Source organism: Varanus komodoensis, unplaced genomic scaffold, assembly GCF_004798865.1.
Source record: "Varanus komodoensis strain SLA01 unplaced genomic scaffold, ASM479886v1 scaffold5, whole genome shotgun sequence".
NCBI classification, from domain to species: domain Eukaryota; kingdom Metazoa; phylum Chordata; class Lepidosauria; order Squamata; family Varanidae; genus Varanus; species Varanus komodoensis.
The window spans coordinates 52,911,681-52,924,244 of record NW_025336087.1 but is presented as its reverse complement, the minus strand read 5'-3'; the positions used below and the strand labels follow the sequence as shown (position 1 = coordinate 52,924,244).

The 12,564-nt window shown below is 43.5% G+C and overlaps 1 protein-coding gene across 5 annotated transcripts in view; it reads right to left on the bottom strand.

The window, feature by feature from the left end:
• KDM4C (lysine demethylase 4C) overlaps positions 1 to 12,564 on the bottom strand; it is a 243,923-nt gene that overhangs the window by 20,019 nt on the left and 211,340 nt on the right. For all 5 annotated transcript variants that reach the window (XM_044446103.1, XM_044446104.1, XM_044446105.1 and 2 more), the window contains exons 19-20: positions 11,465 to 11,650; positions 10,195 to 10,365 (exon numbers count right to left, since the gene is read on the bottom strand). In XM_044446103.1, the coding sequence (XP_044302038.1) occupies positions 10,195 to 10,365; positions 11,465 to 11,650 (357 nt within the window). The remainder of the gene's footprint in view (positions 1 to 10,194; positions 10,366 to 11,464; positions 11,651 to 12,564) is intronic.

Below are 12,564 nucleotides of genomic sequence, written 5' to 3'. Positions count from 1 at the left end.
GGGGGGGGTCGCATTGATTTACCGAGCCTCCATCTCTCTCACGGGACTTCTGGTCCCTTCGAGGCCAGGGCTGGAGTGCCTCTACTTGGTGTTGGGCGAACGAGACAGATTGGGGATTCTGTTGGTGTACCATGCACCCTTCTGCCCAACAGTCTCCCTATCTGAGCTGACGGAGTCCGTCTCAGACCTGGTGTTGAGGACTCCCAGGATGTTGGTCCTGGGGGACTTCAATCTCCATGCTGAGTCTGGTCTAACCAGGGCGGCTCAGGACTTCATGGCCTCCATGACGGCCATGGGGCTGTCTCAACATGTCTCCGGCCCGACCCATGAACGTGGACACACGCTGGACCTGGTTTTCTCAACGGGGCAGGAAGAGGGTGACCTGAAGGTGAGAAATTTATGTTTGACTCCCCTGTCATGGTCAGATCACTTCCTGGTGAGGTCTGTGCTCGAGAGCGACCTCTCCCTCTGTAAGGGTGCGGATCCGATTGTGTGGGTCCGCCCCCGGAGCCAGATGGATCCGGATGGATTCCTGAAGGCCCTGGGGGAGTTTCCGGCTGACAAGACTGGTGCTCCTGTCGAGGCTTTGGTCGAACTGTGGAACAGGGAGATGACCAGGGCTGTGGACACGATCGCTCCTAAGCATCCTCTCCCACCGGGCAGAGCCCGCTCTTCCCCTTGGTATACACCTGAATTGCGAGCGATGAAGCAGGCTGGGAGACAGCTAGAGCGTAGGTGGAGGAAATCAAGGGATGAATCTGACCGAACACACTTGAAAGCCCACTATCAGGCCTATGCTGTGGCGGTGAAGGCGGCGAAAAAGAAGTTTTTTTCCGATTCCATTGCCTCCTCACAATGCCGTCCGGCGGAGCTTTTTCGAGTGGTGCAAGGCCTGGTTCGCCTGGGTCCCAAGGAAGATCCGGTTCCACCCTCAAAGGCCCGCTGTGACGACTTTGCCAGGCATTTCAGGGAGTAAATCGCTCAGATTCATCACGAGCTGGACTCCACTAATGAATCAGAGGTTTCTGGGGAGACGCCAATGCGGCCGTTTGGTCCAGAATTATTGGATGAATTTCAGTTATTGCGGCCCGATGATGTGGACAAGGTGCTTGGATGAGTACGTCCCACCACTTGCCTATTGGACCCTTGCCCATCTTGGTTATTAAATAATTCCAAGCACGGGATTGGGACCTGGATCTTGGAAGTGGTTAACACTTCTCTGAGGGAGGGTCAGGTGCCTGCCCCTTTAAAGGAGGCGGTAGTCCATCTGGTCCTGAAGAAAGCGTCACTGGATCCAGAGATGGCCACTAACTATAGACCAGTGGCCAACATCCCATTTCTGGGCAAGGTGTTACAGCGGGTGGTGGCGGGACAACTCCAAGCACTCTTGGATGAAACTGATTATCTGGACCCATTTCGTCCGGCTTCAGACCCGGGTACGGTACTGAATCTGCCTTGGTCGCCCTGTACGATGACATGTTCATGGAGAAGGACGGGGGAGTGTGTCCCTGTTGGTTCTTCTGGACCTCTCAGCGGCTTTAGATACCATCGACCATGGTATCCTTCTGGATAGGCTAGCGGGACTGGGAGTCGGAGGCACTGCTTTGCAGTGGTTCCGCTCCTATCTCAATGGCCGATTCCAGAAGGTAGTGCTGGGGGACTATGGCTCTGCGCCATGGCAGCTATGCCATGGAGTACCACAGGGCTCCATTTTGTCCCCTTTGCTGTTTAACATCTATATGAAGCCGCTGGGAGAGATCATCAGGAGGTGTGGGCTACGGAATCATCAGTACGCTGATGATACCCAGCTCTACCTCTCATTTTCCACTAATCCAGGTGAGGCAGTGGCTGTGCTGAACCGGTGCTTGGCCGAGGTTATGGGTTGGATGAGAGCCAATAAACTGAAGCTCAATCCAGACAAGATGGAGGTCCTGTTGGTTGGCGGATCGGGCTTCGGAGAGGGTGGATTTGACCTGACCCTGAATGGGGTTGCACTCCCTCTTAGGGACAAGGTCCGCAGCTTAGGAGTACTCCTCGACCCGGAGCTTTCATTGGAAGCTCAGGTGACAGCAGTGGCGAGGAGCGCTTTCCTTCAGCTTTGGCTGATTAATCAGCTGCGCCACTACCTGGAGTACGACTGCCTGGCGACGGTGACACACACGCTGGTGACTTCCCGCCTTGACTTCTGTAACGCGCTTTACATGGGGCTTCCCTTGAAGACGGTCCGGATACTTCAGTTGGTTCAAAACAGAGCTGCCAGGTTGCTGACGGGGACGGGGCGTTATGTTCACATGACTCCAGTCCTCCGACAGCTTCACTGGCTTCCCATTGAAGTCCGGGCCCAATTCAAGGTGTTGGTTATGACCTATAAAGCCCTAAACGGCTTGGGACCTGGTTACCTGAAGGAGCGCTTACATCCATATATGCCCGACCGCCCCTTGAGATCTGTGGGAGAGGCCCTTCTCCAGGAACCCTCCGTGAAAGAAATTAGGAGGGTAGGTACTCGGAGGAGGGCTTTTTCTGCAGTGGTGCCCAATCTATGGAATGTGCTCCCCAGAGAGGTCCGCCTGGCACCGTCGTTATTTGTTTTTCGGCGCCAGGTGAAGACCTTTTTATTTAAACGTCATTTTAATTGTTAACAATATTCACTTATTCATCTGGCCAGGGCGACTTCTTTTCTTTTCTTTCCTTTTCTTTTATAACTTTTCTTTTATAACTCCTTTTATATCGTTTATATATTTTTATTTATTTTATATTATTAATCTTAATTTTATATTGTTATTTTTGTATTGTATTGTATTTTATTGTGTTGTAAGCCGCCCCGAGGCTTCGGCAAGGGGCGGCATAGAAATGTTCTAATAATAATAATAATAGATTCTCAGGTCCAATAGGGAGTCCTCCACATCCCTAGTCATGCCATTCTGACCAACCAGGATATTTGCCAACTTGTCGCAGAACGGCATAGTGCACAGCATGAGCCCAGAGCGCTTGTTGTACGTTATGATTTCCTTAAAACCTTCAGGCTATGAGGCTTTTGCTTGCAATGTGAGAAGGAACATGAAGCCTCCTACTTGCATCTGCTCTTAAAACCAAGGGAAAGGATTGTTAGGCCTGGTGGTCATCAAGGACTGAATGAGAGATCTGAATGTACCAAGTTCAGTCTCAGACCAGAAATGCACTGAAACTCTCTGTTGGGCTCCTTCTCAACACTGCTAGAACCCTAGATGGCTCACAAGGCCACTTTGTGTTGCTTATGTCAAGGGATGTGGAATGGGTAAGAACTGTAGGGGAACGGACTTGACTTCGACCTCCTCTGTGGGGTCCATTGTGGGGTGTGGTGAAAAGATGCATTAAAGCAGGCAGAGTTGGTCTGACTGTGTCTGGAGCAACTGCCACACCACTTCTGGGTTGAATGGTTCCTTGCCCAGGGGAAAAATGGGGACCATGGGTACCCATATACAGAAAAGCCAGTGGGGAGATAGACATGGATTCCACTTATTAGGAAGAACTGGGTAGGGGGTTACCCCTGCTACAGGTCTATGCACAAACAAAATAAAGTATTCTTTATGAAACTAAATAATTTTAATGGATTATACTGCCTATACTTATTCAGTTAAAAAATCAGAGGTTTCTTCTCCAGGAGCCTTTCAGAGACCTTAATGCAGCAAAGACAAAGACTAAACGTTGCAGGACTACAGGCTTAAGGTAGTTGTGTAGATTACACACAGCCAAGGGAGGAAGGTTGGCACTGAAAAGTGAAGTGGCAAAACTTCATTGGAGTAGAAGAGGAGAATGTTAAGCAAAGACAGAAACAACAACAATGCAGTCTGTTGCTAGGCAGAATTTCAGAATGTAAGCAAGGAGTAGAATGTTTTTAGCCTATCTTGCCATGCAACTCTGTGGCTCTTTTCAACAATACAGGCTTGGATGACAGAACAAATTACCATGAGTACAAAGCACACTGAAGCAAGTCATAGGTTCCCAAGGTGGGTTGTTTTAAGAAAAGCAAGCTACCCTGCTGGAACCATAGCTGTTTCAGATGCTGCAACAACCCACCATGGCTGATCATCCATGGTAGCACTATCTGATCTGTGAATTCAAATCACTGAGTTAACCTTTCTTAATATTTGTTGGCATAGCACCAAGAAGTCTTGCTGCCAAAAGCCATTTTGAGAGCAAATAAACAAAAAATTCCTCAAGTAATATGTTGCCTGTAGCATCAAACAGAGCACCCTTCTCCAACCTGGTGCCCTTCCATCAGCCGTTGCCAGTATGATCAGGAAATCTAGGAGATGTAGTCCAAAACATTTGGAGGGTACCAGGCTGGGGAAGGATGTAATAGAGCATGTATAATTTATTTAGGTTTAAGATATCCTAATAATGTGGTTGTAATATGTATTTCCATTCTTCTAATAGATGAAGTATTCTTTCTTTCTACATTAGAATTTGAGGAATGTTTCACTTTTACATTGGATGAAGTTTTATTTTTGTGCAAGTCAGGGCAGCCATAGCTCTGCTAGAGTCAAATAGGTTCAAAGAAGACTTTATGTTATTTATTCCTCATAGCACACTAGCTTTTCTTACATGGTATTCCAGTTAGTCCTGGCATACAACTTGTGAATAACAGTTATAAAGTATATATTCAAATACATTTTAGTGAAAAAAAACCCAAGATGCTAGTATACATGTGCAGTTCTGGAAAGCTGTGTGAAAGTTATCCATGAGGTGGGAAAACATCCATTTTTAAACAGCGTATCAAATTGTCATGTTATTATATTGACATTTTTGCTCAAACGCATGATCACAAAAAGTGCCCAGTTCCATTACAAGGGGAGTCAAAGATAGCAATTTTGATGTTTTGTGAAATTTAGGTGTATTTGGAAAAGCAGTAGTAGTCTTTAGAAAATTTCTGTGTGATGTACTTTTACTGTCACATTTCTAAATGGCTCTCTTCCTTTTCTCATGGCTGGTGATGAATTTAAAGCACTGAGTGATGGGGCTTAATCGTCACCATTCTCATCTCACTGAAGGCTCTCTCGGGTCCTCTACTGAAAGGATGTAGTTACATTAGTGTCAGCATAATTCCATTAGGGACTTTGTGTATCAATGCTAGCTTTTTTTTAAGGGTGGGGAATTTTCTTATATTTCTATTCATGTTTACATTCTTTCACATGAGGAAACGTTCATTTTGGGAAAGGCTGATAGACCAAAATAAATAAATAAAAATAATTTGTAGCTGTGTCACATTTACTTAGACTGGCAGATTTGATTCATGTAGTAATGTATCTTTTATTATTGTTTTAGGCTGCTGCAGCCCGTAGGCTGTGTTTAACTAAACAGGGCTATTATTCCACAGAAGTCTATCACTGGACAGAAATATGTTGGATGTTTTGGAAACTACACACAAGCAAGGGAATAAGTCCCATGGGAGTCCTGAAAGTACAACACCAAAGACTGTGGGGTACATGTCAGCATTAGTGTTTTATAAACTGAATGGCACTTTTTTCCTTTTAACAGCAACTCTCTGATGACTTTAGACACCAGTTCTAAACACATTTGACAATGACTGTGTTCACACAGCGCACTAAGCCACACCATGGCTTTGTAGCCACAGCTGCTGAGCATGTGATCTGAACCTGGCACCCCAACTCTGTGGGGTGGTTTCTTTGCAACTACAAAGCCACCCCAACATGTTGTGACTTGGGGTAGGGTTTTACCGAATTCTTGAGCCGAAATGACATGACAAGCCCAGGTGAAGCTCCAAACCTGCAGAGCTGCTTGGCAAGAGTGTCAGAAATGCCTGCCACTCATTCCAAAGGGCTCTGGGAGTGGGGGACACAGACTGTCACTGGACTCCTGTGGAGGGAGCGGATGACAGAACACAGGCTGGCAGGGAAGAGGAGACTGCTGCAGCTGGCTTGCTGCCCCAGCTGACTCTTCCCTGCTCTCAGTGCCTGCCATTTCAGGCTGTGGTGCCAATTGTCAGACTGTGCTGGACTGTGCTGGACTGCCACAGGCTGTGCACCACACAACTCCTCCCAGCTCCACCCTATTCCAGCAGCCTGATCCAACAGGGAAGGATCATTTGGCAACCTCCCCCTGCTAGAATTGGCAGCAGCTGGCCCCAGTGCTGTGCACCATCTTAAGCTCTTGCTGCCACCAGGAGACAAGGCTTACAAGCCTGCTCTGTTGGCATTGGCAGAACTGCAACCCTGTGGAGGTCCTGCAGAACATGGCCCATCCTGTCCCTGATGGGTGTGATGGCCGTGCCAGGTGGAGAGAAGGTGCATTATGGTCAGATGCTTCCTGGAGAGACTGGCCACAGTGCAGCTCATCCTGTGACTGCCAAGAACAGTGGCAGTTTACACAGCAAGGTCAGGGTGTGTTCTCAGCTCCTTCCTGAGGAGACTGACCAGAATACACCCCATTCCCTGACCAAGCAGCCCCTAGGGGGGAATGGGAGCAGCCAAATCAGCAGAACGATGTTCCTCATGCACTGGCAGCTACAGCAATGTCCCTGCCAATGCTGGCAGAGCATATTTGTAGCTTAAACAAAGCTGTCCAATAAAACACAACTCAAGGAAAAGACCAAAAATAAAAAAGTGATTCCTTACAGACACATGAAAGAGGGAAGCAGAAGAGAGAGGCAATCCACTCTTCTCCATGTGTTGTACCAGTTCTGGCAGTGAAAGTTGATATGGTTGGGCTTCTGTCAAGCCCCTGGCTCTGTAGAGGGCTCTCTACCAAAACCTCTGGCTTATGATGTCACTGCTCTTCCTTACAGTTACTACTTGTCTGCTCCCCTGCTCTTTTTCTGTAGCTCAGAGTCAGTGAAAAATAGAGAAGCAACATCTGCTCTCCCCTTACTCACCAGCTCTCTTCTTGGGAAGCAAGCAGGATGTGCTGGGGTAGAGTGCAGAAGAGTTGGGGTAGAGCAGAAGAGTTGGAGAAAATAAGGAGAAAGGGGAAGGAGAAAGGGGGCCTAAAATGGAGAAGGCAACCCAAAGAGACTGTCTTCCCCAAGGGCTCTCAAAAACCTGCAGCCAGTAATTTGTAATTGCTTATGAAAAGCTGAATGGTACCAGCCCCTTTAATTTGTGGTGTCTACCACTCCCTCATTTAACCTATTAAAAATCTGGGCAATGCCTGACCTACAATCTCCCAATGCCTACAAAATTAGGGAAATTAAATTTTTTAACTAGTTAGCGGTACATGAGACAAAAATCAATGTGCTTCTACATCTCAAATTTATCTCATTAACTTACAGGCCAGTATGTGTTAAAAGTAAGGTTTATATAGGATTATCTTTTGAGTCATATTATCTCAACATGTTAATCCTGCAGAAAAGGGGGAACATAATTCTGAATGTGTTTATCTTATGAATGTCTAGTAGAGTTAAGCCTGTGGTATCACTGCTTGAAAACACAGATATGAGATAATAGCTAGTACCCTAAAAACAGTGCCTTGGGTTCAAAGAAGTTCCTCACTCCTGCATGGAGATGGATCAGTCCCATTGTTTTCAGTCCCATTTGTCTTCTTAACTAAACTGAACCACTGTATTTAGCAAATGTTAATATAAACATCAACATGCATACTGGAATCAGAAACAAAGTCTTTTGTGGTGTGTGTGTGCTTACAACCAAGGTACATAAACATTTTGGCTGCAATTTCCCTAAAACTCTTCTTTCCCCTTGCAATCACATCAAAATATGTACAAACATGAAATGGTGGTTTGTCTCACATACATCCAACTGTGAGCTCAACTGAAATTGTGCAGTGGCTTGAACACATAAAGCAAAAGCAGAAAGCTTTTCCTATCTTTGTGAGCTAGCCGAACAGGGGAAACAGATTAGAGAAATAGCTTCTTCAATAGGCAGCAACATCGCCTTTGCACAAAATTTGATGAATAAGTCCTCCCAGTGGCACTAACACCTGATATGCACATTGCACGGATTAGGAAGGCAGTTGAAAAAAAAACCCTCCCAGTTACTGATGCTACAGGTATATTATCTAATGAAAACACACAAAGATTTCTCTAAGGAATCTGAAAGTTCTTTGGTGTTTCCTTCAAACAATTATATGTTGTTCCTCTACTATCTGAGAAGCACTGAGGCATATCCAGGCCTGATTACATTTCTTCTTAGCTCCAAATCAAACCACCCCACTTGGGTGGTAAGCAGTTTCTCCTTTCTCCCACAGCTGAAGCTTTAATGTAGGTGCAAACAAAAGAGTTTCTAGTAAGGAATATAGTCCCATACGTGCAATATTTTGATGTTCCTTAATCAAGGCATCCTCCATCATTAATAAGCCTTTTTATAATATCCCAAACAAAGGGGTATCTTTTCAAAGGGTCATAGCAGGAATTTAGCTGCGTGGTTTCATTTATCACCAGTGAGAGGTAAATGGCTAAATCCTTCACACACTGCTTTGAAAATGTCCCACTTCAAGTGTTTTATGCCTAGAAAGGCATTAGACCTTTTGTAAGTAAGGACTTAGCAGGGAAAATAGGATAATCTTTGCTAATAATGTTTGAAGGGTGACTTTCAGACAGCAAAAGGAGAAAGAGGGTACACTTTTATAGACTCATTTTTAATATTGCAGGCTGGCAGCATACCAACCCAGGCTGGAAACCACAGCCATAGGCTAATGCCACATTTCCCTCTTCTTTGTGATCTTGCAACACTGCAGAGAATTCAGGGCTTCCATTGGCATCCTATGAAAATTGTACAGCTATTTGAAACTAGAATCACAATACAAATGTTGACCTGGCCATTTTAAAAGCTGTGCCAATGACAGTGTATTCCTCCTTGCAACTGTATGTCACTGGCCTCTTATACAAGAAGAGGTACAAACTTCTACCAAAAGGTCAATTTTCTCAGAAAGTTGCTATGTGATAGAAGAGACATCACAAAGATAGATCATAGGGACAGAAATTAGTAAAAAATGCAAATGGTTTGTAAGAGAGGCAAGGCTAATATACTGGCTAGTGAGGACTTCATAGGAAAGTCAAATTTAAAAATAAAAAGAAACTATCTGGAAAAATTTGGCTTATACAAATCCACCTTAAACTGTCATAAACTGGCGGCTTAGCATAAACTGTCAAATGAGGTATGAGATTTAAAATGACTTGTCAGTCATACATATCACAAAGTACAAAAGTTCTGTGTCGATATAGTAGTTCAACCAGTCAACAATTCAACATAGAATTCCTTCAGAAAAATAACTGCCCAAATGATGTACTCTGTACTTGTTCCAGAGTTCAGTAGCTGATTTACACTGGTTAACACCTTTCCAGTCCTGGATCCATTCTTTCAACTCCCTTTTTGTATTTTTAAATATCTGAAAGACATCTTTGCAACCTTTTTATTTTGCTAAGCATGAGGGACAAAAAGTCAGAAAGCCTGAAGAAAGTATTGCCATCATAACCTGGCGATGTCTGACTGATGTAATGGAGCCTGAAGAATTTTGACAGGAGGCCCAACACTGGCCTAGGATTCAGCACTCTCAGGATTAGAAAAGTGCAAAGGGACCAGCCATAAAATCAGAAAGCATAGAGGTTCTGTAAAGTACAAGGAAAGGCAGAATCATGCCCAGAATTTAGAAAAAAGTAAGTATACTGCTCCAGATAAGAGCAGGGACTGCAGATTCACTTTCTTAATAAAACGCTGGCTTAAGAGAAACAGGCACTGAAGTGCATATTATGAAATGCTGCAAACATTGCCAACTTTTCCCCTCTGATTTAGTATCGTTAGATAATGGAATCTTACAGACACAACATCAAAAGATGTAAACACATCTTCATACTAGATTCATGTGAACTATTCTGCCTGTTACATATTTGAACACAGACATATTTTCAGTTCATCAAGAAATGTTGTTATATTATCTCTCAGAGACATATTACAATATGTGGAATTCCCACTCTAATATCTTTTATTAAAAACATATTTCTTATTTAATTAAAAGACTTTGGAAGATTAGTTTTGATTCATTTGGTGAAATGGTGGATACTAATTAGAACAAACAAGGTTGGGAAGCCCCTGAGAAAATAATAATTCTCTGCAGCAAGGAATAACAAACATGAATAGAATATTAAGTTAATTATCCCTGTTGAAAGGTCAGAAGAAATAGTTCAATTTTACTTATTTAACTCTCCACAAATTTAAAAATCAGTTTTTTAAGATAAATACTTACTACAATGTCTTCAGGGAAAGTGTCTCGGCTGAAGGAACCATCATCAAACATGACTTCATAGAAAACTTGAGACGTAACTTCTGTTACTCTGCAGCTATAGTATCGTGTATTCTTGTGTTTTGCGATGACTGTTTGCCCAGCTGTGATAGCTTTTTCAAAGGCTTTGGTTTTCTTAAAAGAAAGGATTAAACAAACAAAGTTACATTATAGTTATACCACGCTGCTCTCATTATGTTAACCCACCGTATACTGCATACCTAAGGAATGCTTCCAAGCATATCAGCCTTCAAGACTAGAAGCCTTGTTTAGATTGCCTCATATGGAAGAAACAACGTTTATGGAGATTCATGGAAAGATCTTCTCTGCTGTAGCTGCTATAGCTGAAAATCAGCTGTTGACAGAGATGTTTCTCAATGCAAACATTTTTTAAATATTTAGTAGAGCTTTTAATTGAGATTAGATAATATGATTTGTAAAGTTCTATTAAGAGGCTGGCAGTTCAGGACCTGGTGATGAACATACACAGGGATTTTGAGGAAGAGGGATATGGAAGGTGTACGTGTGGTCCTTTAAAGTGCATTTGGATCTAGCCTCTCCTCCGTGGCCTAACCTTTCCTTAACCTACTATGAAGCATTGTTCAAAGCAGAAGTTGTCACTGCAAGTACATTCCATTCCAGTTGCAGAGGAAATTGAAGGTGGAAGAGGGAGAAGAACAGATCAGGCAACTTTCTCGGCTTCCTCAATAGGAAGTGAAGTTTCTTCCTCCCCAGTCAGAAAAGCACAAAACCAGATATGACCCTACCCCGATCCTCCACCTTCTGCTTGCTCAGCAGGAAGTCATTCCTCCTCCAGGTTACTTCTCTTCCTCTACAACCAGTATGAAATCCACTGCTCTGGCCCCCACCTTTGTATTGTTTGGAAAGAAAGGGGCAGCATCCCGTTGTCCTTGGCTGCAGAGCTCATGTTTCTTTGCCCACTTCCTCATCTACCTAGCAGCTTTTCTCTCCAAACTCCTTCCATTGCCACTTCATCGCTGAGATGGCAATGGCGAAGACTCACAAAGGCTAGTCAATGGTTGACCTGACTACTGAGTTCTAAGAAGGGTAGGAAAGCTGAAAACAAAGTCACAGTCAAGTGAATAGTTTGCAGAGAGATGAAGAAAATGTCATATTAAAAAAAAAAAACCCCACAGGTGTTGGGTAGGCATCTTGAAGTGATGGTTTTGCTGGGAGAGGAGCAATTAGCCAGAGAAGAGATGTTAATCCTTACCACATTCTGACTGATTTTGTGCCTGAAACATGTAATATAGACAACGTAAGGCCAGTCATCTGGTTCCATCAGCACCCCTGCAGCATGCGCACATGTAACATGGAAAGAAGCTGGACACCGTCCATAAGAACATTGTATGCAGGCACCAGATATTTTCTTAATTCTTTGTCGACAGAAGACACATTTCTGCAGGCCAAACAAAATTAAACAAAAATCTCAAATCAGTTGAGGACTATCCAGCAGATATTCTGTTTTCTATCTTACCAGCTAAGCCTAAAAATACATCTGTAATGTTAGACCACACACATTTCTCACATGTTTTGCAACATAATCTAGAGCAGACTAAGTTTTGTTATGTTGTAAGACAGCATGTATATTGAAGAAATATAAAGCAATATGTAATTAATTGGATGAATTCAGTAGGAAAGTTTTCCTGATCAAACCCATAAACAGAATTCAGTTCTGCACAGTAAGAGGCATCTGGGGATTTATAACTGGTGTTACAGTCTGCTGATGGAGCACTGGCGGCATGAGTTTGTGAAGGATCCATGCACCCTCTCAGTTGCTGAAATAATCCTGAATACACAGATAAGCTGGTGTCATATTTAAGTATCCTAATTTCTAGCAAAAGAACTGCTCCTTGATGTCCAAGTTCTCCAGCTCTATGTGCAAACAGTGGACCTGCAGTGCAGATTTTGCTGCCAAACTCAATGTTGCACCTTAAAAGCTGCATAAACTTTGACGCATCTCAAAGATATTTTTTCTGAATTTTTTTGACTGTTGGTCTTCAAGGTGGCTTATATACAAATGATATAACTACACAAGGATAAAATAAAAACAAATGTTAAACAGAACTAAGATCAAAAGAAACCCATAAAGAAGCAAAATGAACAGCTGATTTAGGGAAAAAAATCTCATCTGTAGTAACCCTATCAAAAGCTTGCAGGAGGAAAAATGATTTAGGCTGCAAACCTAAATATACTTATCAGAAAGTAGGCTTCACTGAACCCAATGCAGCTTGCTCCTAAATAAATATAAATCCAATTAAGTTGTTATTCTGGCACCTAAAAGATAGCAGAGTAGGTGTCAGGTGACTATTT